At 37.0% G+C, this 26,631-nt stretch overlaps 2 protein-coding genes across 3 annotated transcripts in view; both read right to left on the reverse strand.

Moving 5' to 3' along the window:
• LOC125228293 (NAD(+) hydrolase sarm1) overlaps positions 1-17,217 on the reverse strand; it is a 101,954-nt gene extending 84,737 nt beyond the window's left edge. For both annotated transcript variants that reach the window (XM_048132794.1, XM_048132793.1), the window contains exon 1: positions 16,413-17,217. In XM_048132794.1, coding sequence (XP_047988751.1) covers positions 16,413-16,610 — 198 coding nt within the window. In that variant the 5' untranslated portion in view covers positions 16,611-17,217. The remainder of the gene's footprint in view (positions 1-16,412) is intronic.
• On the reverse strand, positions 16,610-22,820 carry LOC125228053. The gene is made up of 4 exons (XM_048132500.1): positions 21,836-22,820; positions 20,290-20,471; positions 19,955-20,221; positions 16,610-16,921 (listed from the first exon to the last, which is right to left on the reverse strand). Exons 1-4 carry the CDS (start codon positions 22,383-22,385, stop codon positions 16,610-16,612), a joined length of 1,311 nt encoding a protein of 436 aa, XP_047988457.1. The 5' UTR covers positions 22,386-22,820.
• Positions 22,821-26,631: the final 3,811 nt, after the last annotated feature.

A 26,631-nucleotide genomic window follows, 5' to 3' on the forward strand; every position in this document is an offset into this window, starting at 1 on the left:
TTGCTAAAGCACAAATCTAATATGTTATTGCTGGTATTCGTGATAAAATTGTATTGGGTCAGCCCTAGGTATTGCATGTCTTCTACGAATGCCAATGCAGCGTTCTGATACTCACTATTACCTTGATGTTTTAAGCTAAATCCTAAATCTTTGTTCCATGAGATGCATGGCAGATTAAAATCCCCTAATAATAAAAAATTACTTTTCGGGCACGTGGCAACCGTACGCGACATCATCGAGTTTACAGTGCTTAAGTTAAATGGTAATTTTTCCTCGTCCGGAGGTAGGTATACCACCGCTAAAATTAAGTCAGCCGAAGTTCCTAGGACACGGGCCGGTATTGTTATGCACATAGATTCAAACTCTGCGCAAAACCACTCGCGATGCACCCTGGCACATAGGCTACGGCGAGCGCATATCATTACCCCACCACCGGTACATTTATTTGTACATTGAAGATTCCTGTCACGGCGGAAAACGTCATACCTAAAATCGCATAATTCGGTGTCTAAAATATCATCCTGTAACCAGGTTTCGGTCAACAAAATTAAATCGTAATCATTATATAAAATGTTATTATAAATTTCAAGACATTTAGTTCGAAGCCCGCGAACATTCTGGTAAAATATGTTTAAACTATTATGAGTGTTAGGTGTGTTAGCCATCATAAATACACGTAAAGATAATTAGTACCATGATTGCTATTTTATAACTATAACTAGCTCTGTAGGTAAATGTAATATAACGTTGAATATAACATAGCGAATTATGAAATGACATTAATATGATATAGTTGGTTTTCTTACAGTATTTTGTGTATATAAGTAATTGTTTGAGAGAATTAAAACTGCGATAGTAAACGGGCCTATCATATATCTTTTCAATCAGTAGTTTAAATAATATGGAATATGGTAATTCATCATTATTATAAAAATAACAGACTGCGAAGCATACAAAAATAGACCTAATTGTGGGAGCATTAGGGTTACAAATCTTATGAGTCAATGACAAGAAAGACGAAGTTAGTGAGAAGCGATGCGATATCAAGATGTAGGTAAAAATATGGAAGGAAGGGTTGTTTACATAAACAGCTTGGGAAATTACGATCGATGTTATTAAGATAGGTATCATCGTATAGGCCTTGGGTTTAAGTGCGATTATTACTAATAGAAAACTTAAATGTGTACCGAAATGAAATATATAATACGTATACAAGTTGTCTTGTGCGTTACGTTTACTATTAGTACTCACATAATTTATCCTGTAGATATGGTAATTGTTTTCCAAAACAGATGTTAGTACACATAAGAACATGAGTGATGAGGAAAATCCTAACAAAATCATTAAACCTATAGAATAGTTAAGTCATCGGATTTTTTTTAGGTCACTGGTGTCTCTCACGAGAATAATGGGTGATTTATCTGATTTTCTCACAAAAATCTTGCAGTTCCGTACCCACACGTACTTATAATTCGCCGCTTCAGCTGCATTTTTTGTGTCTTTGCGTAACTGTTTATAGAAAGGGATTAAATGCTCGTTAATATAAATTTTACGGGGTTCTCCCGGCATGCCGACGTCAGTGGTAGTAATTCCTTTCTTCTTGCGAATAGAAGAGATGATACTATCCTTAATGAGCAGAGAGCTCAGTTGAACGACGATGTTTCTCGGCCTTCCTGTTACTTCCATTCGTGGTTGGACACGATTGACGTGGGCTATGTTCTCGGCGGTAACATCGACGCCGGCGGCCTTGCAGATATTTATGACGCAGGTCGATAAATTCTCGTTTTTGTTCTCTGGAATGCCGACGATTTCCAAGTTAAGAAGGCGATCACGCTGCTGAAGTACGTAATGCTCTAGTTGAAACTCTTCATGTGATTTTTTTAGTGAAGACACCTCATGCTCTAACACGTCTATTTTTTTTACACTGTGTTCAACTGATACTACGCGGGAATCGAGGGCGTCCTGCCTCTGGGAGTGAAAATTAAGGGAATCCTTGATTTCGACTACCTCGGCTTTTGTTTGATTATGCTCCACTATGAGATTATCAGTTGTAGTTTTTATGTTAGCCAGCTGGTCCTTAATGTCAGAAACATCCGACTTCATTCCGAACAGGTCGCTTTTATGAGATCGGCTCATGTCCATAAGGGTCTTGATGTCCTGACGCAGTTCGAAGAGGTCATTTTTAATATCACTATCGAAGTCTGGTTGTTTACGTTTCCGCAAACTAATTTGTGTGTTCACGAGATTATCAGATGGTAGTTTGCTTAAATCCGGTTGCGAGCCGGTAGGATTACCGCCGGACGACAAATTCACCTTCATTGTATTTTCGACCGTGTCTCCAAGTGATAGTTGTGGTGATTGCTTGCCAGACATGTCGCCGTCGTTATCTCGACGAATACGTTGCACACACGGTAATGACTTAAAAATGATATTATGAATGATTAAGATCCGAACGTACGTTGATGCACTTAAGGTCGATTACAGGAAGTTCACAAATTTAAATGATTTAATAGTTTTGAGAGTTAACTAATGGGGGCTTGCGACACGTCCACCGCGATCGAGTGATGCGAGCGTACCAGAATTAATTTACATTTGCCAGGTAGATACAACTCAAAATTGTAAAAACAACCTGTGTATCGATTATGGTTAAGTATATTTAATCTAGAGATGGGCCGAATATTCGGTAAATATTCGGTATTCGGCATATTCGGCAAGTTTTTCAATGTTCGTATTCGGCCGAATAGTTCGGTTTTATTGCCGAATATTTACCGAATAAACAATAGTTATTTGTTATACAAGGGGGCAAAGTTGTATTTTAACGCCGAGTGTGGAATTGAAAAACGAGCAAGTGAAAGGATTCTACAGTTGAACCACGAGCGAAGCGAGTGGTTCGAGAATAGAATCCTGAACTTGCGAGTTTTTTAACACACGAGAAGTAAAATACATTTGCACCCGAGTGTAACACAAAACTTTTCCCCTCACTATAGCGAGGAAACTACAACGCAAAAAATGCGTTTATCACTGCTTCCAGTAGTTCCACAGGTGGTAAATCATCTTTATTACTAGATTCACCTACTTTCATCAATTTTGAAGCAGTTAATTTGACTTTATTCAAGGTCAAATTACTTTACTCACTAGTGGATAAAATGCGTTTTTACCCGCTGGTATTAAAGGACAAAACACGTGTTTCCGAGCTAGTGAGGGGAAAAGTAAATAAATAGCGTAAGTTTTTTCGTAATTCATCGGATAATGACATCCTATTTCAACATTCTAAGAAACCACCAAAGGGAGTTAAAATATAAGTACCTACAATAATTAATTAATTGTTTTAAAAATAAAATAACGTAGCTTAAGATACAAAACCAAATTGTTCTTATGCACTAAATTATAGGAACATTAAGAGCCTTAGTACCCATTACTTACCAATCATTGAAAAGTTTTTAACTCTAAGTCAGGATTTAAAATATAGCGGAACTGAATATTCGGCCGAATGTTCGGTTCGGTAACATCTGAACCGAATGTTCGGCCGAATATTCGTATTCGGCAAAGTCCGTATTCGGCCCATCTCTAATTTAATCTATATTTATTTATTTTATTTCAAATACGTTACACAGTATGTCAGTAAAAACCAAAGCACTTAGTATCTAAGAATACATAAAAGCATAAAAAATCAACGTCTGTCCGGGCGTAGAATTCGGCAGGTTGCCCCGGAAAGAATATGATGAATAAAAATATGTTTGTTATTCTGAAAAAACTTTTTCATAATTTTGTAAAACACTCTGTATCCTATCCACATAATAAAACGACTCGTTAACCTTGTTCCTCGCTGCACTTCTCAAACTGGAACGATCGCTTTTATATCGATGTATTAATTCCTAAACCATAAACTTTGCCACGTTATTTGTACCTAATCTTCGTATTAAACCTTTTCATATTAGCAGGGACAACTGACCCTTTAATATAACAGCCTCAAGTACTATTCTTGCAGCAAATATTTCAATTTTTCTTTTAATAATATTTGTATTATCGCTTGCTGATGTTTTATTATAACAACATTTTGTTAATATGCTCAATGTCAGACATAATAAAGATATATTTAATAGCCCATAAACTAAGTTGATAAAAATTATTTATTTTTAACAACACATCATGTTGCAACAAAAGAGCATCGTTCATCAGGTAAACACATATACCAGTAAAAATATATTCAATTTATCTGCCAATGTTATTCAATGGCACAGAATCAATCTTTACTCGCCTGAAGCACGAAATCTTACACAAGTCTCACGCTCAATTGAGTTGTCAATGACGGTCATTTATTATATTTTCTACCGGTAAATAAATACGATATAATCTCGATGATTCACGAATCCCAGACACGATTAAGATTCAAGTATCACGAAACGGCTGATGATGGGCGCGGTCGAAATTTGGAGGCCAATCCGAAATTACGATTTCATATATATTACACAACACATTGTTTTTGTCTCTGAACTCGGACTTATTCGCACACATATTGGCGTGAGAGAGATGAACGGATAACGAAATGGCGTCAATTGAACACCGACATGTAAGTTCGAATTGTCTACTTGCAAAGCATGTATCATGTTGAAAGTGAGACAGGGTTGGCAACTGACACATTTTTTATGACAGTAAATTAACTAAAAATAAAAATACTTTCATCAGATAACATATAGGTTACGCGTAGGTACGTTTAGTAAAACGTAAAGTTTAAAATAGCAGTGAGACCGCAAAATGTACACGTTGCTAAAAGTTTCAAAGAACTGGGAAAAGTTTCAGGTAATTTTAGGATTTAAATAGAATATTACAAAATAAGACTAGATTTTTTGTCATGTCAAGCACATGTAGGAGTAGGTATTTATGCAAAACAGTGGAAATCTAGAATAGCTAATGATTTAAGCATTATAAAAAGTAAGATACCCTTGATTTTATTAATTCATAATATAAGTAGTGACATTAATTATGTAAATGATTTAAAGATAGGATAAATCTTATCTAGGCTATTTTACTATACTTAAAATAAAATATTTTATGCAGTGCACGAAATCAAGCACCACATAATTAAAAGAAAAACATGGAAAGTAGTTATTTTTGAACATAATTTCTATTTAATAAGTCAAAGAGAAAGATATAAAGTAAATGAATTGACCGTGACGTCACTTCTCAGTCTTCATAGTCATTCCATATTAACAAATCGTTTTGTCAGTTCTTAAAAAGAATCTCATTTGATTAGAAGGAAACTAGCCTATAAGCAAGTACATTATATTTATTATCTCACCTAAATTCCTACGATTACTTAACTTGATTCGTAAATTTTAAAAATGTTACATCGCTTTAGCGTAGGCCTACTATTTACATATACAGCGTGTGGATTCCATACGGGCGAATAATGTATCCAGTTATAGTATCTGACCATACGAATCGTATAGGATAATCATTTTGCTAAAAAGTGTTATTAATTAAGAGTAATTAATTTTTTTAATCTGACCGAGCAGCAATGTAATTTGATATGACATAAACGTCATGTCGTAATGACGTTTAGGTACGTACGCTAATTGATGTGGACGTAATACATTGCGTGCTGAATTATTATGTATGAAAAAAATACCTCGCTTATTCAAAATAAAAACCATGTAGTTAGACTCCTTAGGTCCGATACTAATCGTTATTAAAATATTCGCCCGTACGGAATACACACGCTGTATGCATACATTGAGGACATTTTGTAATTAATCCAATTATACTTTCTTACTAAATTAATGATAATTGTAATTAAATTGTAGGACGCTATTACACAATAAATAAACAGTTAATAATAGTAACCCAAATAAATAAGATTCAATTATAAATATAAATATTATAGGACGTTCTTACACAGATTGACCGAGTCCCACGGTAAGCTCAAGAAGGCTTGTGTTGTGGGTACTCAGACAACGATATAATTATATAATATACAAATACTTATATACATAGAAAACATCCATGACTCAGGAACAAATATCTGTGCTCATCACACAAATAAATGCCCTTACCGGGATTCGAACCTGGGACCGCGGCTTAGCAGGCAGGGTCACTACACGCTAGGCCAGACCGGTCGTCAAATTAAACATAGCATGTCTTTATATGTATATATATAAAGTCACGCCTGTACTCCCAAAAGTCATAGACAGAACACATGAAACTGCTCAAATCCTTATCTAGATTATAAACTTTATACATACAAGTTAGGTACCTATGCAATTTACGTTACTAAGTAGTTTAGTTACTTGTCATATCATATGGGCTATGGAAGTCACCCAAGTGGTAAATATGTACGTGGATTAGGATCTACGTAAGTACCTATTTTTATAAATAAATATTGATCTAGGAAAAAAATAAAATAATTATCTAATGTAGAAAAAACTTAGGTATATGACTGAATTCAAAATGTATGTATAGTACAGTATAGTCGCCCTATTACCCTAAGTGCCACGAACAAGGGGAATGCGTCGATACATTTGCCCATAAAATGATCGGAATGAATATCTCGATCATTTTTATCGGCAGTTGTATTATTAATTGAGCTCTTTTATTTCTTTATGATATCATGTTTCTTGCAAAAAATCAGTGACAGCCCTATGCGAGTGACGTCATGCACCATTGACCCGCCGCGCCGTGCCTAGTAACAGAATTTACACACAAAAAGAATAAACGTCTTGACTTTTAATACAAATAATTATAGTATACAGGTAAATACATATATTGAATTTATTTACAAGCTGGTAAATAATGTGTTGATACTGTTGATGAGCAAGCAATTGTTTCATTTTCCTTAATTTATTATTGTGCTATTTATATTATTACGTAGGTACCTAGGTACTATGAAATTAGTGATTATGATAATGATTGTGTTTTGTCTATTTTTATATTATACAATATTCATGTATTATTTAAATACTACATGTAAATAAGATCATATTTTGTCAATACAAGCTTTGCATTTTGAATACATTCTCAAATTCTGATGCCTATCGTAATTTGAGCTAATTTAACGTCTCTTTCTAGGAAATTAATACTTAATGAAATGACAGAAAATTGATGGAAACGACTGAATGAAGTGTTAGTAGGCAAATCTTATTTGACCCCCCAAAAGGCCCCGGGCCTTTACCACGTGACCCCCCCCTGGGCTCGAAGCTGGATCCGCGCTTGCAATTGACCACGTGAAAACATGGTGTTATTCACGAGCCAGGCAATAGTTTTAAAGTTGATTTTCAACATTTCTTTTATCTCCGGTTCTAAAAATCCGAGGTTATAAATATTTTCAGCAAACAGTCGGGCGTGATATTTTGTCGAATGATCGATGTAAACAAATGACTGTTTGACTACTTATATATCTACAGGCTGATGTTAAATAACCTAGGTAATTAGGTATAGGTTCTGAATGCGAATAATGCTGAAAACTGAAGGCAGGACACTTTATATGCATCTGAAGTTAACATTGAGTTCACAACATAAGGCATAAATTTTTAATTGACAGTGTGCCAAAAGATTAGCTATAGATAAGGGCTATGCCTCGTAAAGCTTTTCAAGCGGTAAGAGGTTGCGCCCACGGGCGACAAAGTTGTTCGGCGACTTTTTTGTCGCTCACATCTAGTCTATAGGATAGTATGAAAGTGGATAGACCAGCAAGTGTGCGTACTCTCATACTATCCCATAGACTAGATGTGAGCGACAAAAAAGGCGCCGAGCAACTTCGTCGCCCGTGGGCGCGCACCCATATGGTTTAAAAAAAAACAGGGTAATCATTCTGAATAACTCCTAATAAGAATGATGATAAACATTAATAATTAACACACATCCATACTAATATTATAAATGGAAAACTGTGTGTGTCTGTTTGTTTGTCTGTCTTTCACGGCAAAACGGAGCGACGAATTGACTAGATTTTTAAGTGGAGATACTTGAAGGGCTGGAAAAGTGACATAGACTACTTTTGTTTCTTTCTAACGCGAGCGAAGCCGTGGGCAAAAGCTAGTATTTATATAAGGGTTGCCTCTTAGGAGTCTTAGGTACCTACTGCAAATTTGAAATAAAAAGGGTAGGCTCAACAATGAGACAAGTAATTGCCTTTTAGGTAAGGTGCATTAGGGTAATTCCGAAAATCGTCTAATTTCGAACTTCGCACAAAAATCACCATTATTTCCATCTCATCAAGATTCCCCTTTCGGAATTACCAGAGCATTTCTGTCACTCGGAATTACCCTAATGCACCTTACTATCAGCTGAGGTGAAGGAGGCAAGTTCCACAATTAAAACTAACAACAGAAGTGCTCACCCCTTACCCTTTCAATTCGTACATTATTAAAGCATATGAAGTATAATAATGGTGCATACTGTATATGTTTGTGCTATTTACACTAGCAGAGAACCTCCAAGGCTGGCCATTGTGCTAAACAAGAGCGCAAACACCCTTGAGTGGCGAGAGCGAGACCTGCCGTTTTTGTGTCAGCCTGTATGTTCGGTCTACAAGTTATCGCCTATGTACCTAGTCATAGTACATATGTACTATACACACACCGTGTAGTAGTAGGAATCAAGAAAAGTTTATATGGCATTTTACTCTTCTAATACGATGAGGAATACGTTTTAAAAATTATTCGGTTTCCTTTTGTTACACCGTGTAGATATGTACAGCCAGAAAAGTATCTACCTACCATATTTTGATGATGAACAAACAGAGATGTCTTTGTATGTAACTAATTAAGTAACAGTACGTGTAACAGCTTTTTTGACAACGAAGAGATACAGGGTGGCTAGCCGAATGGCACAATCGCTCACGAAACGCTCACGAAACGAAGCGCTAGTAGATATCTATCTCTATCGCGCTTGCGTATTGGCGCGACAGAGCCAGCGGCGTATCGCTTTCGTTTGGCGTCGGAGAAATGCCATTCGGCTACGGGGCCAGGTATCATATTTGTAAAAAAAAACCCACGGCAGATTTTTTGGTATTGATTCGTGCGCTAGCATTTAGGTATTGTAAAATAATAAACAGAACAGTATTATACGTGTAAACCTAAAATCTTATGTTCATGTCCATAAAACAATAGTACATGCGTCTCCAATATAAAGAGTTATAAACAGAACCAATTAGATTCCGATAATGGAATTTTAAAATAAATGGTCATTATTTAATGTAACCCTTTCGCTGAATTAAACCACGCTTTTCTTCGTTCAAAAAAAATACAATGGTAGAATTCGTAATTGAAAAACCTTTCGTTGTTATAGATACTCGTATAGGCAGACATTAGACATGGCAACTATCCAGAAAAGCAATATAGTCCCTCAATCGCGTTTAATTATACCTAGTTGACAGCACCATGACAACAAGAATGTAAACGCAAACATAAAGTCGACAGCTTTTTTAAACAGTGACAATACAGTACCTACTAGAGATCTTCTAAGAAGAAGAACATTTTATTCTAATAATTTCTCGTTTACCTAATACAAGGCCGACGACGGTCCTCGACGAATACAGAGAATTTTAGGACATTTTTCTCATTCACTCATCACTCTCTTTCTCTGTACATATTCCGAAATCTATTGTGATTTTTTTTTTGTATTACAAAGAATTCTAAATTCAAAAACAAAACAATTGCTTTCAGGAGTCAGGATGCTAGAGAAAGGTTTGCGAACTTCGATGCTCGCAGAAGGTCCTGGGCAGTTAGCCTACTGAAAGAGATGCCTTCACGTTTATATCAGACGATTTATGGTGCAATGTCCGAGAAACATTGTTTTTGGTGGCTAAAGAGACCTATGCGCGAACGACACACGTGGGCGATAAAGGCTGATATGATGATGATAAGTAGGTGCTCTGTATACACGTTGACCACAAAACTTGGCAACGTCCATGGCAAGTAACGTACAAACGATAATTGTTTATTACGATATCTCGTTGCCTTGACAATGACAGCGCTATTTGGAGCAGAAAATCCATGGCAGATTAGTATAAATCCGTGCCAATATTGCCAGATAGATAATTTTAACATTCATAATGTTCTATACCTTATTCCAATAAGGCTTTAGTTACCCTTCGGGTTGGAAGGTCAGATGGCAGTCGCTTTCGTAAAAACTAGTGTCTACGCCAAATCTTGGGATTAGTTGTCAAAGCGAACCCCAGGCTCCCATGAGCCGTGGCAAATGCCGGGATAACGCAAGGAGGATGATGATGAATGTTCTATACCTTAGGCTTAATTCGGTAAAACTTTTTGTTTAGAAAAAATAAATACGGCGGTCTAGCATAACTGGCACTGTCGCCCGCGAGTCCATACTTGAAGTCGCGCTTGATGTATGGACTTGCGCGCGAGAAAACAAGTTTTGCTAAGCCGCCTGAAGTGTAGGTATCTACATACTCGTACGATACGGCGCAGGTTTACACAAAATTGCATTAAAACCTAAAAATGCATAGTAGATGCGTGATTGCGTGTGCAATAGTGCTGTAAGGTAGTCGATCTCGTGTAATTTATTGTCGCTAATATGAAAACGTGCATTTTGTATAAATATGTTTGCTTATCGCATTATTAGTTTAATATAAAAGCCGTAAATTATTACATGTTACTTTTATCAATATTATCAATGGTAGCGGTAGGTACGTTAATATGGTGTTTTGCGTGACAAACATGACCTGTAATAACACAGTTTAATATGTACGGAAAAGGAAAACCCGAATGCGTCGGAATAAACAAAGCGCAAATGTAACGTACAGTGGCGCGAGGGCTTCTATATTAGATTACTCTATGTTTCATGCAAATCATTCTACTTGGGTTATAATAATACTTTAAATATGTGTACCACAACTGTTCAATTACTAAGTAAGTAGTTTTGGACCAAATAGACAGACGTACGATTGATCCTACAAGGGTTCCGTTTTTCAGAAGTAGAAAACGAAACCCTTGTATGATGGAGGAGGAGAATTAGATATCTATTGTAACAAATCTTTTGTTTTGCGTGTTTACATTCCGATAGACGGGAGGCAATGGGAGCAGGTTACGTTTCGATTTTCCACATCAAAGTTTCTCATAAAGCACGATCACGCTTCAAAATAGCTTTCCTATTTCCACGGTACAAAGGCACGCATCGACATCAAACATCGCAGTTACATTATAAAGCGGAACCAACGTTTGCTAACCGCTTATAAATTCTCGAATGAATTCGGAACACCAGTTATTTCGGGAATATTCTGGACATGCTCCAAAAGCATACTCGGTCACTTTCTGAGCTAAGTCAATGACACAGTGAGTGTGAGTAACATAGTGACGTGCAATTCAGGGAATATTCTAAATTTAAAGTTTTATTCACTATTTTGATTTGGGACACGATTTCGTGAGTCAGATTCGTAGGAGAGCGAACTGGGAATGTTTACTTTCAGTTCAGAAGGAAAAAGCATGTTGTGAATCCGTTTTTCAGAAACCACTTGATTTTATCAACTTTAGTATGTTTCCAGCTGTTTTTCAACATTAATCACGACATTTGCTTTGGGTATTTCTTGGGACAACGGCGCTGGAGCTTCAACAATTCCACTGAAAATGAATGTTCTAAGATTCCCAGATTCTTATTTAAGTAGATCCGATTAATACAGAATATAACTGCATGGTTTATATACCTGAACGTGGCTCCGCCCACTTTATTTCTATTCAAGACGCGGTGTAAAGTTATCTTAGACGGACTTTAGTTCCCTACTCGTGGCAAAAAGTAATGTAGGTAACTTAACGTGTCAGGTATTCGTATTTTGTGTGTTTAAATGATTGGTGAGATGTTTACTTCGGTACACGTTTACCTTGACGACTAAACTAAGTACTTATTGTCATATCAATTTGTTACTTATTGTAAACTTATGTAATACTAATGAAGTTAGTAAATTTTGTCATTTAATACCTAACTATGTTATGTACCTTTTCCCCTCACTAGCTCGGAAACACGTGTTTTGTCCTTTAATACCAGCGGGTAAAAACGCATTTTATCCACTAGTGGGTAAAGTAATTTGACCTTGAATAAAGTCAAATTAACTGCTTTAAAATTGATAAAAGTAGGTGAATATAGTAATAAAGATGATTTACCACCTGTGGAACTATACTGGAAGCAGTGATAAACGGAATTTTTGCGTCGTGGTTTCCTCGCTATAGTGAGGGGAAAAGTTTTGTGTTACACTCGGGTGCAAATGTATTTTACTTCTCGTGTGTTAAAAAACTCGCAAGTTCAGGATTCTATTCTAGAACCACTCGCTTCGCTCGTGGTTCAACTATAGAATCCTTTCACTTGCTCGTTTTTCAATTCCACACTCGGCGTTAAAATACAACTTTGCCCCCTTGTATAACAAATAACTATTGTAAGTCACGGCCCATCTACGAATATGTATATTGTATGTACTTATCTATAATATTATGTAGGTTTAACATGTGTAACGTGATGTCATAATTTTAACAAATAAACCGTACATGTATTGATTTATGTAGATTTCCAATAACCGTATTTCAAGTAACGCCAAATTCGAAGAATTACTTAAAATATTAAATACATTAATAAAAAAGTCTATACTAGTAGTTCCTGATTAATTATGTAAGTATTGTAAACAAGTAGTAATATTCACAAATGTGGGCATATCTATACGTATGTAAGATATGAGGTCCTTGAAGATTAAAACATGCAAGTTAGATCATCGCTAGAACCTGTCCACGCTTTAATGTTCCAAGTGTCTGCATATGAAAACCTATACTAAAATATAAAAAAGTTATAGGAACAAGTTAGTTAGGAACAAGTTCAAATAGTAAGTTTTTCGCGATTAAGTCCCGTTTTAATTTAATAATATAAATGAATATCAAAATATAAAGTTAGGCATGGTTCAAAATTGGATATTCATAAACACTCTGTATAATAGAAGGTTAGGTTAATAGAAGGTTATTTAATACATAATGAATATTATGATAAATTACTGTCATAAGTTTACATTTCTAACTGACTTGTTATCATAACATACGAGTAACTAACGCGAAGGTGCTCTGTCAAACATAGATGTTTTATAAAAAAAAACTTATTGCTGTCTCTATGCTGTCGAATAAGTTGATACCTAAATGATATTTAGATATAAAATTATTAAACCTCCAATAACACAATATAACACCGCGCTTTGTACACATATTTAAAGTCACATACAGGTCGAACGCGATTAATTAACATTATTTTTACCTTTTTTCCCATCGTTTCGGCCAGGTTGCACTGGCCGTGGTAGCGGAAGACAAAATTAAAAAATAATGTTAATTAATCGCGTTCGACCTGTATGTGACTTTAAATATGTGTACAATAACAACCGACCGACCGACCGTCCGGTTTGACGACCGGTCTGGCTCAGTCGGTAGTGACCCTGCCTGCTGAGCCGCGGTCCCAGGTTCGAATCCCGGTAAGGGCATTTATTTGTGTGATGAGCACAGATATTTGTTCCTGAGTCATGGATGTTTTCTATGTATATAAGTATGTATTTATCTATTTAAGTATGTATATCGTCGCTTAGCACCCATAGTACAAGCTTTGCTTAGTTTGGGGCTAAGTTGATCTGTGTAAGGTGTCCCCCAATATGTATGTATATGTATGTATGTACAATAAAGTTGCGAAAGTAGATACCAATAACTGTACTGTCCCATCGTCCCATCCCTTGGCATTCCGTCGTACGTTCAATTTTATGCTGTCTTTTTAATCCAAAAAAGGCAAAGGAGGTGAGCTGCATATAAATTGTGATATTTTCGGCGCATACCTTTCCTCATTTTAGTTACGGTAAACTTAATCATTTTGTAACTTTTCCATATTTTTTTCATTCAAATTTCAAAACATGAGAAAGGAAAATTAGATTGCATAATAAGAAAAAATAATTATTATCCGTATCTACATAGAGGTATAACGCAAATGGGTGAATCAACTTTTCTTTGCCAGCAAAATTTCGCATACTTCGACTACATGTGGTCAGAAAATTTAATTGTCAGTACACATGGTGCAGTTTTATGGCACTAGTGCGAAATGTGGTTAATTATGTGCCTATATCGAAACTTTAAAGGGCCTATATATATAAAACATACATTTTCAGTACATTTACATACGTTTTTCAGTCTATATATATATAGACTGAAAAACGTCGAACGATACAAGTGCGAAAAAGAGGAAGTTTGAAACGAGTGTCGATAAATCAAAACACGACTGAAAGAAGAGTAATGTACTACTAATTGACATTTGTGATTGTAGTGTCTATTTATGTTAGGTACTCTATGGGCCCAGAACGATCTAACAAAAAACTGACGCATATGACGAATTACAATTTATCGGTTTCTCTCCGTTAGATTATAATCTAACGAAAAATAATCCGTTAAATTGTGAACGTTACGGTTCATCATAACTCGTCAGTTCATAATCTCACTAGTAAGATTATAAACTAACGGGTTTTTTTTCGAAAACTGAATATTAAATCACAAGAAATATACCAATTAAGCCGCCACATAACAAGCAAAGTAACTGACAATTTTGTTTATTTGGCGAGTTCGACCATTTCCTTAAACAATATATCGAATTTTGATGATAAAAGTTTAATGAGGTTTTTGGTTGACATCTGTGATTGCAGTGTCTATTTGTGTCAGTCACTCTATGGCCACAGAACGATCTACTATAAGACCGACCAATCAGAGCGCTAGCTTCGTTCCGACGCCATGACAGTTTACAATTTGACGGTTTCGCTTCGTTAGATTATAATCTAACGTAAAAATAATCCGTCAAATTGTGAACTGTACGTTACAGTTCACAATATTTCGTTAGTTCATAATCTCGCTAGTGAAATTATAAACTAACGGTTTTTACAATTTTACGGTGACATATACTTATTATATTAAAGCCAAATATACTAGCTACGTAATACAACATGTAATTATAGGATTTCCTATTTTATAACTTTGTTTCGAGCAGTGACCCAGTGGACATAGCTGTCCCTCACTTTTATATGTAAAAAGTGTCTCTTCCACAGGGTCACATATTGTTTTAATTAAAAATGAATCGTTTTTAATTTTTTCCCTAATTGGTATACGTGAAATAAGGATCTTTATGCACGATGGCTTACCATCGTGCATAAAGCATACCATTTAACCTTAGTTAAAAATCAGAAAAGTAGACCTAATAATAAGTAAGGGTAATTCTTGCAAAAAGCAAGAAAAAGTTGAGTCACCCAAATCCACTTGCGTATGCGTACCTATGTCTACTTACCAAAGAAATATGAATACAAACAAAAGTAATTTTCCTGTGTATTCATATTTATTTATGAGCGTGTGAAGTGGCAGTAAAGTTCGGTGTATAACGGTTTGGAAAACACTATTCTAACCGTGTTCGATATTTTATTTGACTTGTTAGAACAAAACACTTTGATAAATTTTGTACTCCGATGCTACAGTATTTTTATCTATTTCTGATAAAAAACATAAATATTATTCAGGAGCAAGCATATCGATGACCGATATGGCACCTATTACTTAGGATGTAATACACGCACGGATATGCACGCAGGTGGACAGGAATCGCTACCATGTGGAAGGGCCCTAGTGGCAAGAGGAGAGATGGCAGACCCAACACAAGATGGCCGGATGGTCGGATGGCCTATGCAAAATAGCCATCGATTGGCCAACTGGACAGGCCTTTACCCGAAAGGGGTCCAAACCAAATTAGTTTTTTGAATTTTTTATATTTTAAGGTTTTTGATTCGGAATAAACAGGCTTTTTATTTTAATTTCTTATTATTTTACTTAGGATACCTCTGCCTTTATATTATAAACCGTCCATATGCCACATTTTTGACATTTACGATTACTGTTCTATAGGAGACGTAACCACCTAGTACCTACGAGTGTATAATCATAATACTTAACGGCTATTACACATGTTTTGATTGACAGTGCTCACGTTTTATACACAGTCCACTACGATACGATAACTTAATTAGTGAATAGTACATGATAATGATAACATGGCCGGCGTCATCGTCATTTGCCTGTCGTACTTCTTAAATGTAATATACACCACATTCATTCATACAGTCATTTTACTTTTAAAACACGTTGTAAGTGTAAGTTGTAAACAAGCATCTGTTTTATTGACTGAGACCCTCACGATAAGGAACGTAAATAAACAAGATAGCGCCTGAGAGCCATTATCAAGAGCAGCTGATGCAGAGCAGAAGTTTTCAGACGTCGGAATGATAAAAGGATTTAATGAAGCGTATTGAGACGTGCCAGAAAATATTACCGAACATTTAAAATGAAATACAAGATACGAGATAAAAGAAAACGCTTTGAGTGGAAAATAGATACTAATGGGATTGGAAATCGTAGGCTGACCTGTGTGAAGAATCGCTCCCTCGCTTCGGCCATGCTTTCGTTACGTTGTCCGTCGTGGTCGCTGCCGGTGGTTCCCGGCTCCTGCACACTAGCCTGCGGCTGGCCGTCGGGCACATCCTCGGCGGGTGGCGCGGCCTGCGTCAGCGCTTCTGCTGGCGCCGCAGCGGGCGAAGCGCGCTCGGAAGAGTCCTCGGCCATCACTTTACAATCCGCACTGGGTTTACCACCAACAACGTTATTATTCTTCGCACTGACTCCTTTCGACTTATCCTTCTTCTGTTTCTTCGGCTTTTCGTCTTCTTGCCCTCGTAGAAGCGACCGCTGGCGCAGCACTGCACATTACCCATGTCTGGTCGCGCGCATGTCGCGTTCACTCGGTCGGCGGGAGTCGGCTCGGTCGGTCGGTCGTTCGGTCGCGTCGGCGGCGGCGCCGGCTCGCGAATGAGGCTCAGCGTCGCGGCGCGCACCCGCCGGTATTTTTGACGCAAACTTCGGAATCGCGCTGACCGCTGATTACGCGGATGCCGCCGACGAAGGATCGCATCCGAAAGCCGAATCGCGTGTCGGTCGCGGTGGCGTCATCATGCCCCCGGCCCCCGCGCCGCAAGGTCAAGGCGTGATCATTGTTCCCGGTGCTGGCTAGACGCGCGCCGCCACCGCGATGAGATGGCCGAACCTAATCACGGTTCCCCGCCGACAACGGGCGCCCGCCAGGCACGCCACGACTCCGCACGCCACCGTTGACCGTATCGATCACACATAACAAACTTCACGACGAGAACAATCCAAGCTCGAAAACGTTTGAAGAAAGTTTAACGATCGCACAGTCTCGCATATAATCAGCCTCACGTCCTGTGCTAAACTAACTCGTAAACTAGTAGCAAGGCTCGGTATGTCCTAAGCGACCTTATTCCGTTTTATTTGTTTTCCGCGATGTTGATACCGCACGTGTTGTGGTGTGGCGCGGTTGCCGGGCGACCGCTGATAAACAGCGGTACGCCACGAGAGAGCGTCGAAACGAAACGCAAACAACTTACTTTGCAACTGAAAATCGTTGTCTCGTATTAGTTAAATATAGCTAACACGCATTTATGTTGATTATGAGTACTTAAAATAGACATAGTAATGCAAGCTAAAATTAGCCTTTAAGTGAAACATTTGGGACAAAGGCATAATATTTCCGATCTAAATAAAATTGACAATGAGTAGAGTGTAGTGTAATGTAAATGTAGTCCGTCCTAAACGTATATTAGGATCTAAAAGAACAATGAATTATTACGAGCTTTTTCTTATTACATCATAGGTAATAATATAAAAGATCTAGTTCCTCCAAGGCTCAAAATCTATAATGCACTAAACGATTACATTATATTCTTGATATGGTACGTGTACAACCAATTCCACCTATTGCAAAACATAGCATGATATTAGTATGGGCACATTGTATGCCATAAATTTAAGTCACATATAAATTTATCGGAATGAATTTGGACATCAAATACGCTTGCAGAATCATAATGAAATTTGAAGAGACATTTTCCTTGAAAAATAAAAACCTTTTTTTAATTCTGAAAATCTTGCGTCTTTTCTCATGTCGATTGATGTACTTTATACGAAATAAAATGAAAGCGATTGCAACGCAAAGCAGCAGATTCGTCGTTATCAACATATCGCATCCTTTAAAACGTAAATATCTCATATACAATGACCCTTCTCAAAATCGTTTTATCTATTAATTTTTTTAAAGTTTTCCCTGAAATCCGGCGCCAATTTTTCTTACTCATGCCATTACATCATGAAACCATACTGAAAATAGACTCCCTCTAATGTTTAGGTAGGTACCTTGGGTACCTTCGCAATGACTAATGGGAAGTGGGTCATCTCAACCTGCAGACAGCATCAACGCAGATTCGGCAGAAGACATTTTCTAACTAGGGCACGCGACGCAGTTTCATGTCGCAACTAGCAGTTACAATATCGATAAATGCTTTAAAAACGAACCTTATACCTGTTATGTTGAGCTTCATTATTCAATTAAGAGTGGAGTCTTTATTTAGGGACGTAAGATGTAAATTGGGGCATGTGAGCTTTTAATGTTAGGAAAATTGGGATTCTTTATGATACTCGCGACGAGGCGTTTTATTGTGCGATTTATTGTTTCAGAGGCATTTCAAATTACACAATCTAAGAGATACTTATCACACACAAAGGTGTGGTAACTATTATAAATGGGAAACTATTTAACTATATATATTATAACGTATAGTCTGAATACTAATGTACATACAATAAAAAGTCAACGTAGCAGAAAAAAATAACTTAAGTATGTCAAGTCTTAAGAGCCAGCCCAATTTAAATCATTACAATTAGCTAGATAGATACCTACCCGTTTGAGAAACTTATTTAAAAAAGTGTGTGCTTCAATTTGTAATGTTGATTAATTACTATCATTATACCATGGATCGATAATAAAAAATTTGTTCCAGAATAACGATTTATTTCAACTTAACAGCCGTTTCAAAACTGTTAAAGATTGATACTATGAATGTTTTTCATTTTAAAAATAATTTATCACAATTCTCACTCACTTTAAAATGGGCAGTTTTCTGCTAAATTCTGGGGAAAAGAGTACCTAAGCAGACTTTTCTTTGTAACTCTAAATCTGTCAGAGTGAGTTATGAATTGTGTCCCACCTAAGTATATGTGTATGAACTCGTATATAAATATTAAGAATTAAGCTCCACTTACAAGACGCGTGAACTCGCATGCGACTTTAGTTACATTGCGAACTCTTAAGATCACATAATATTTAGAATTTAGCAAACTAATCAATAGAGTTACCTACTTACCATGTTAATTGTGATGGTGTAAAATACCCATATCTGTGTCAGGGTCACTTTCCGAGAAACTTTGTCATGTCAATCTTAATTATTAACATACAAATAACACAATTGACGAAGATGTTAATACATTTTATATATGTTATTCTTTGTCGTATCGTAGATCGTAGAGCGTGAGTTTGTTACCGTTTTGACAGTTTAGAATAAACTAAAAACCAAAAATTATGATAACACATAAAATTAGTTCACACACTAACTTGATTGAATTGAACCTGAAGACGTAAATATACCTCATCTATTACTCCTGACGTGGGATTATTCAATGTATAAAATTTGAAAAACAAAATTTTAACACTTGCATCAACTAGAGCTTCTTAAATCTAAGTAAATATTTAAGCAAACATGGGCACTGGCCATTTCAGTTCGAATTTTACTACGGACGAATTGTGATGTGAACTGATTTTGACCAAGTAAAACTTTAGTTTTAACATGTATTACTTGGCCGATCAGATATTTTAATTGATGAATCAGCACTGGATGTCAAGATGTCTGCATCATGAACTTTACGCAATGTTTCGTGCGAGATTTATGACCTAGACTTTTGAAATGCATAAATATAAAGTTTGATATTGGGCTATTACAACGCCCGTCAATTGTCGTCTTTATTGGTCAAAGGGATAATCAACTTAAACTTAAGCTTACCGTATCCCCATCGCTTCCCTTCATAGTCATAGCTGCTCCCCGTTCCATGAGCTGTTGCTCAGATCGGAGCAGTTGGTCCATCTCCGCCCTGTCCAAGTCCAGCTGAGAAGAGGAACTCTTCCTCTTGTTCGTGGTCAAAGGGGTAATCATTAAACTTAAGCTTACCGTGTCTCCATCGCTCTCCTCCATAGCCATAGCTGCTCCTCGCTCCATGAGCTGCTGCTCAGAGCGGAGCTGCTGGTCCATCTCCGCCGTATTCAAATCCAGCTGATGAGAGGAGAACAACTCTTCCTCTTGGTCGTAGTCAAAGGGATAATCATTAAACTTAAGCTTACCGTATCTCCATCGCTCTCCTCCATAGCCATAGCTGCTCCTCGCTCCATGAGCTGCTGCTCAGAGCGGAGCTGCTGGTCCATCTCCGCCGTGTCCAAATCCAGCTGAGGAGAGGACAGCAGCTCTTCCTCTTGATCGTGGTCGGAGTGCGGTAGGTTGGTCAGTGGACGGAAGTTGAGACGAGCTGGAATGATACAAGACAGGATTAATAAAAGTTTATTGTAAAAAAAATATATTTGAAGTTTTGGTTTTTTTGTCGCTGGCTGCAGGGACTTTACTTTCAACGGGAAACTACTAAAATAAGTACCAAAATAAAAATACCTTTCCATAATTTCGATAATCTAGTTTTGGTGGCCAATTTAAATGACAATTTCGTGTTGGTCTGATCAAATTCAAACACCCAGATACCAACTGATATACTAATCAATACACTTTTTCAAACCTAGTTGTTCCCTGGTAATACATTATGTCAATACTTAGGTCCATTAAATAATAAATATTTTTTAAATTTCAAACCTAAATTAGAATCCGCGTCGATGTAAAAATAAACCATGCCATCATCTTGTCCTCTTGTTTACACTAAAATGCAATTAAACTTACCTGTTCTATATTCAACCGACACTACCTACTCGTAAGACGTGATGTCTTACGTTCCATTGTCAATTTAACGGTCAACATTAACCAATTCAGAAAGGTATGTGGAAAAGCTCACATCAGTTACGCCACTTCTGAATATCAGTGGATCTGGCCACCGGTCACCGTGTTCCGTATCAATAGTGAAATGCAAATATTTAATCCCGTTGAGTGTTTGTCGTAAAACAAATTCAATGACGTCATAGAGATAAATGGAAGGTTGAAATGCATGTGGATTGTATGGAAACGTTGTGTGACATGTTTAGAGGATAATAAGAGTACATACATATCTTAAATGCGAAAATGCTAAATGTATTTAAACCTGTTAAACACATTTGTTATTTAATTCAAAATATACTCGTTTTAGAACTTGGATTATGTATTAGACTTATATTGACCGGGATATAGACCGTGATTACCTTTTTGATTTTTGTCGAGCTCAAAAAGGTAATCACGGTCTATATCCCGGTCAATATAAGTCTAATGAAAATAACCGTGAATCATTCAAAACTCTTATTGGATTAAGTAATTATTAGAATTATAGTTTTAGCGGATGCTGATATTTGTAGTATTTTTTAACCTTTAATACTACTTGCTATAACTTTTCTCGATAATCGAGACTTGAACAGCATTGAGCATTGAATTAATAGGTGTGTGGGTAGGTAATTAGGCTTAGGTACTTTTAAGTACATGTACAGTCAACCAATTGGGACCATAGGCCACTGTAGAACTATGTCATAGTGCCGTTATAAATCATATTGTAAGAAGTCTCTTACTGCTTGTCATTTTGACATGGTTGTAGAGTGGCCTAGGATTCCAATTGGTTGACTATACCAACACAATCTTAGTAAGAAATCAAATTCTCAAAAAAATACTGTAAAGTATGTTATGTGCAAAGACAACAACATAACTTACCTTTCTGTTGGTTTCTTTGAAGCTCCTTCATGGCTTCCCGCGCGTTGTACAAAGTCTGGGTAGTGCAGGACGACACAGGTCTGATGGAGATTCTCTGCAGCCCGCTCCCTTGCAGTAACGTAGCCATTACTCGTTTAGGTTCCTCCTTCTCCGGACTTCTGCTATACGTCCCGTACACATTCTGCTCTTGATCATCATCCATATCAACAAAGCTGTCCTCGAACTGTTCAAAGCTCTCTAGATCAGAGTCCAACTCGCCTCGCGAACCGTGAGTTTTTGGGCGGTAGAAAGAGTCTGAGTTACGACGGTATTCTATTGCCTTTGGCTCTGGAGTGGAAAAGCTCCTCATGACGTAGCTTCTTTGACTGGGCAGAGGACTTTGAGGAGCGCTCTCTTGATCCCTTCGCGTTGACGGTGAAGAGTAACTTCTAGGGAGCAGGGTCCGAGAAGCTGGTATCATCTTACGCTGCTGTGGTTGATTAGATCTAATTGATATCAGGCTTCGTCCTCGCCCGGCACTGTGCACAGGCGGTGTATCCTTACGCCGCATGACTTATTAACGAAGACGTGCGGTACTCAGTAGAGGCTTCAATTGACTGAGACTAGAACACTGTTGGACATTCGCATGTAACTTCACCCGTGCACCATCCGTGTCGGAAACTAGATCTTGTTTCCAATATTTCTGTATAATGCGTTAATTCGATCTGTCAGGACACGCATAGCGCACAGATTGAATTGCTCGAAGGTTGCGCAGATGATATATCATATGGTAAGCGACACGATCGTCCTGGAGATAAAGCTGGGTATGCGTATATGCCACAATTAAGATTAATTACGGAGATTTCGCTCCTGCCGCAGTCAGATCTGCGATAAGTTACGGACTTAATCTCCCGTACACGTGTAAGCGTATATGTGACAAATCTGATTTCATGGTCCCCGTTTTAATCGCAATTAATTGCACGATACTGATCAGCAGCAGCACAGATTATCCAGCCACGATATTGAAAAAAAAACACATGTACACAACACATACCCATACCACACAACACAAACATTAAACAAAGTTCTATATATCTAAACTGCTATATGTTCTTATTCACACTAAACAAGTCACAAGTATGGCAGCGGTAAACATTATGCTAAATTTTATGGTCCAAGATCACGTGTAAGGGCAACCTGCGACACTGAGCTTTCGGCACTCAATGCGAAGAGGCTGCGCTGGAGCACCGTAGGCGGACAACTTTCTCTTCGCTTACATGATGGGCTTTAGATTAATAACTCATATTAAACCACGCTTCGGTGATTTGCTTATCGCCAAATATTATAGGAATCACGTATTTATAACGTGAACTTTATTAATTGCCGTATCGTAATCGTAGCATATACATATGTTATGGTCATATTTATCAGGTATCATTTGCTACGGATGGGTGGTTATTTATTCTCATGTGCTACATAAGTAATTAATAAAATACAAGTACCATTAATTCAACCTTAATTATGGGTATGAATCGTTTTATCGTCTGTTTGGTAATAAATGTCGGGAATTATTGTCTCGTAAATAATCTACTTTTAGGACAAACTGAATAACTATCTAACAGAACACGATTCTGGCCTCCTAAATATACAATTACAAGTTATTTATGAGGGAACAAACAGACGTAAGTACATACATACATGTTACATACCAGCAGACATATATAACTCCTAATATTCGATCCTCTTTGATACCAGTCAAAGTCATATCCCAACCCTCCTTTTGCGTTATCTAGTAAGTACTGTATTTTGCAGTGTTATTTAAACAGGCACCGGTCAATATGGGAGGTACTGTAGGTATAGGTAATTACTGTATTTTCCGATAGTATTTTTTCCAAGTTACGATTTCTTCCATTCGTACTTTTTACCGCTTTGTGTTTTTCTAAAATAAGCATGTAATTTCATTGACTTCAATACCTTCCCTTCCAAGTACTTATCTTTAGATAGGGTTCTGATAAAAAGTTTCTAAATATTGTTACTTATAATTTCCCACAATACATATTTTATTCGTTTACCAATATATATTTTTTATAGGGAATAATTTATGTCCGACGCGTTTTTTTTTCCTGCCTAATTTTGGTTTTTGTATCGTATCGTAGGCTATATAATATTGTATCGCAGGCTTCAGACATACCTGAGCATTTTCAGAATTTGGGGCCCCCAACTAGCGTAAGTTGTTAACAAAAATTAACATAACATGTTACAAAAAATTGTTTTTGTGTTAATTACATAAACTTTAAGCGATAGTCTACATTCAGAACGTGAAGAAAATAATTTTTTGGACAGATTTTATGCTTAACCTAACATAAATATGCCTACCGTGATTTTTTTTTCATCTATAGGAATATCTATAGGAATAGATGATAGCGCTTAATGGGGTACACGATCAGGTTAATGGAATACAAGATTGAAAAACAAGAGAAATTTTCTTTAAAACTGCATCTGCCTTAAAAGCTAGTGCATAGATATTAAATGACGCCAAAAAAGTAACAGGAGGCAGCAAAGTTCAGATTTCTTGGTTTCTTGTCTCTAGATAGAGCAGGCCCCGTAGCCGAATTGCACTTCTACGACGCAAATCCAAAACGAAACGCCGCGAAAGGTAGTCTGGCTCTGTCGCGCCAATACGCAAGAGCGATAGAGATAGGTATCTACGAGCGTTTCGTTTCGTGAGCGTTTCGTGAGCGTTTATACCATTCGGCTACGCACGCAAGAACGAAATAACTGTTTGAAATGTGTTTCGTACGACTTCCTTGAAAGTCACATTTTTAGGACGCTTTCTACCGAAGTTTGTTTACTATATGTCGGTAACTAGGTATATACAACTGTATAACTATCCATACTAATATTATAAATGGGAAAGTGTGTGTGTCTGTTTGTTTGTCCGTCTTTCACGGCAAAACGGAGCGCCTAATTGACGTATTTTTAGGGTTCCGTACCAAAAAGGTACAACAGGAACCCTTATGGTGCGACTCTGTCCGTCTGTCTGTCCGTCTGTCACATTCCTAAATATCTCGAGAACTACTAATGCTAACTTGAAATTTGGAATAGTTGTGAACATTGTAAACCTCTACAAATAGAAAGTATAATTTTTTTAAATATATTAATTTTAATTGTAGAAAATGGCCAAAATGAAAGGGGGGCAAACTGTAAATTTCAAGTTACTAGGTCAAGTGGGGTATCGTTGGAAAGAGCTCAAATTGAACGTGAATAAACTATTTTTTATATTTTTTTTGTTGTGGAAAAAAAAATAATTTTGAAGGAAAATGTAAAAAAAAATACCGTTCCCCCCCTTATCTCCGAAGTTTACCAACGAAAAATTATGAAAATTTTAGTAAACATTGGTTTTATGCTATATATTACAGGAAAAATATAATCGTGTTTGTATTTTGAATACTTTTTTTTTAATTGACAAAAAACTTTTCAGATTTTTACTTTCAATTTACCCACCCTTGCGGATGTATATCGTACTTAAAATTAATACGAGATGTTACGTAAACCATCTTCTGTCCAATAAAGTAAAAACTGTTTAAATCGGTTAACATTATAAAGAATTATCCCTGAAAAACCAGGTCGCGCAAATTAGTTAGCAAATTGACCGGGAGATGGCGCTATACACAATAATACTCATTAGTGCCTATACTTTTGTCTTCTAGTCAAGTCATTATATAGAGTTATATGAAAATATGAGATTATTTTTACTAGGTAGTTTGAAAGAAAGTTTGTACGGAACCCTCGGTGGGCGAGTCCGACTCGCACTTGGCCGGTTTTTTTTAAGTGGAGATAGTTGAAGGGATGGAGAGTGACATAGCCTACTTTTTGTCTCTATCTAACGCGAGCGAAGCCGCGAGCAAAAGCTAGTAATATATAACTGTCAAACTTTAATTTTAACAGAATACCGGAGCGAGAGGAAAAGTGCTGCGCCTGCTTGTATGTCAATAATTTATATGCTTGAAGGTGATTTTGCTGGTTGGTTGCAGGCAGTAAAAATATTTAATGTGTAGTGTTAAACTGTGAGGTCGACTAAGGTGCTCAAAAAAATCTATAAGGTACATTCGGGGCAAATCTCGACTGGGGGTCAAATGTAACTGGTCCATTTTTTCCATGTTTTACAATGTTTGCATTAATAAATAGAGTGTCCACCGGTTATATATGGTAGGCGTGTTCAGTGGATACATGTAGAACTCAACATCATAGTGGAAAACATGGATTAAGTAGTTATAATTGCCACCAATCGAGATTTGCCCCGCTGTACCTTACCTGTGTATTAATCATCTTGATAGAGGCTTTCTTTAAATATTATATTATTGAACACCTTGGCCGTTCAGATAAATCTGTCGCTGACTTTACCTGGTTGAGTAATTCCGATTGGCTTGATGGTGCCAACAATCCATAAATGGTCTGTCACGATAGGTGAAAGGGTCAAGAGTCAAGACAGTGATGCGACCTCAATTGGGAATAAAGTCTTACTGGGATTAACAGATAATTGCTGATTCCAACTTATTGGCAACGTGCATGACAGAGTGGCGCTGATTGTCACAAATACATGTCATCTTATGGGTATATCCAACATTAATTCTAGCGACGGCTGTTGGAACTTGGACACCATACAATTTTATATAGTAAAATCACCATAATTTAATAAAGATAAACAAGCTATTATCGTCTATCTACAGTCTACACATATGAAAGGGTTTTCAACAGGCCACAGTTTACCTCACACGGTTTAATAATTGAATATGCAAGTACTAAATTCATACATA

The sequence above is a fragment of the Leguminivora glycinivorella genome, chromosome 7, assembly GCF_023078275.1.
Source record: "Leguminivora glycinivorella isolate SPB_JAAS2020 chromosome 7, LegGlyc_1.1, whole genome shotgun sequence".
Classification (NCBI taxonomy): Eukaryota; Metazoa; Arthropoda; class Insecta; order Lepidoptera; family Tortricidae; genus Leguminivora; species Leguminivora glycinivorella.

Excerpts from the sequence above, each read along its gene's own strand:
- LOC125228053 (XM_048132500.1), bottom strand. The coding sequence starts at position 22,385 with ATGCGGCGTAAGGATACACCGCCTGTGCACAGTGCCGGGCGAGGACGA. Across the intron at positions 20,472-21,835 it reads TCAAAGAAACCAACAGAAAG|CTCGTCTCAACTTCCGTCCA; the intron begins GTAAGTTATGTT and ends GTATCATTCCAG. Across the intron at positions 16,922-19,954 it reads AGGGAAGCGATGGGGATACG|CGGTCAGCGCGATTCCGAAG; the intron begins GTAAGCTTAAGT and ends CCGCGTAATCAG.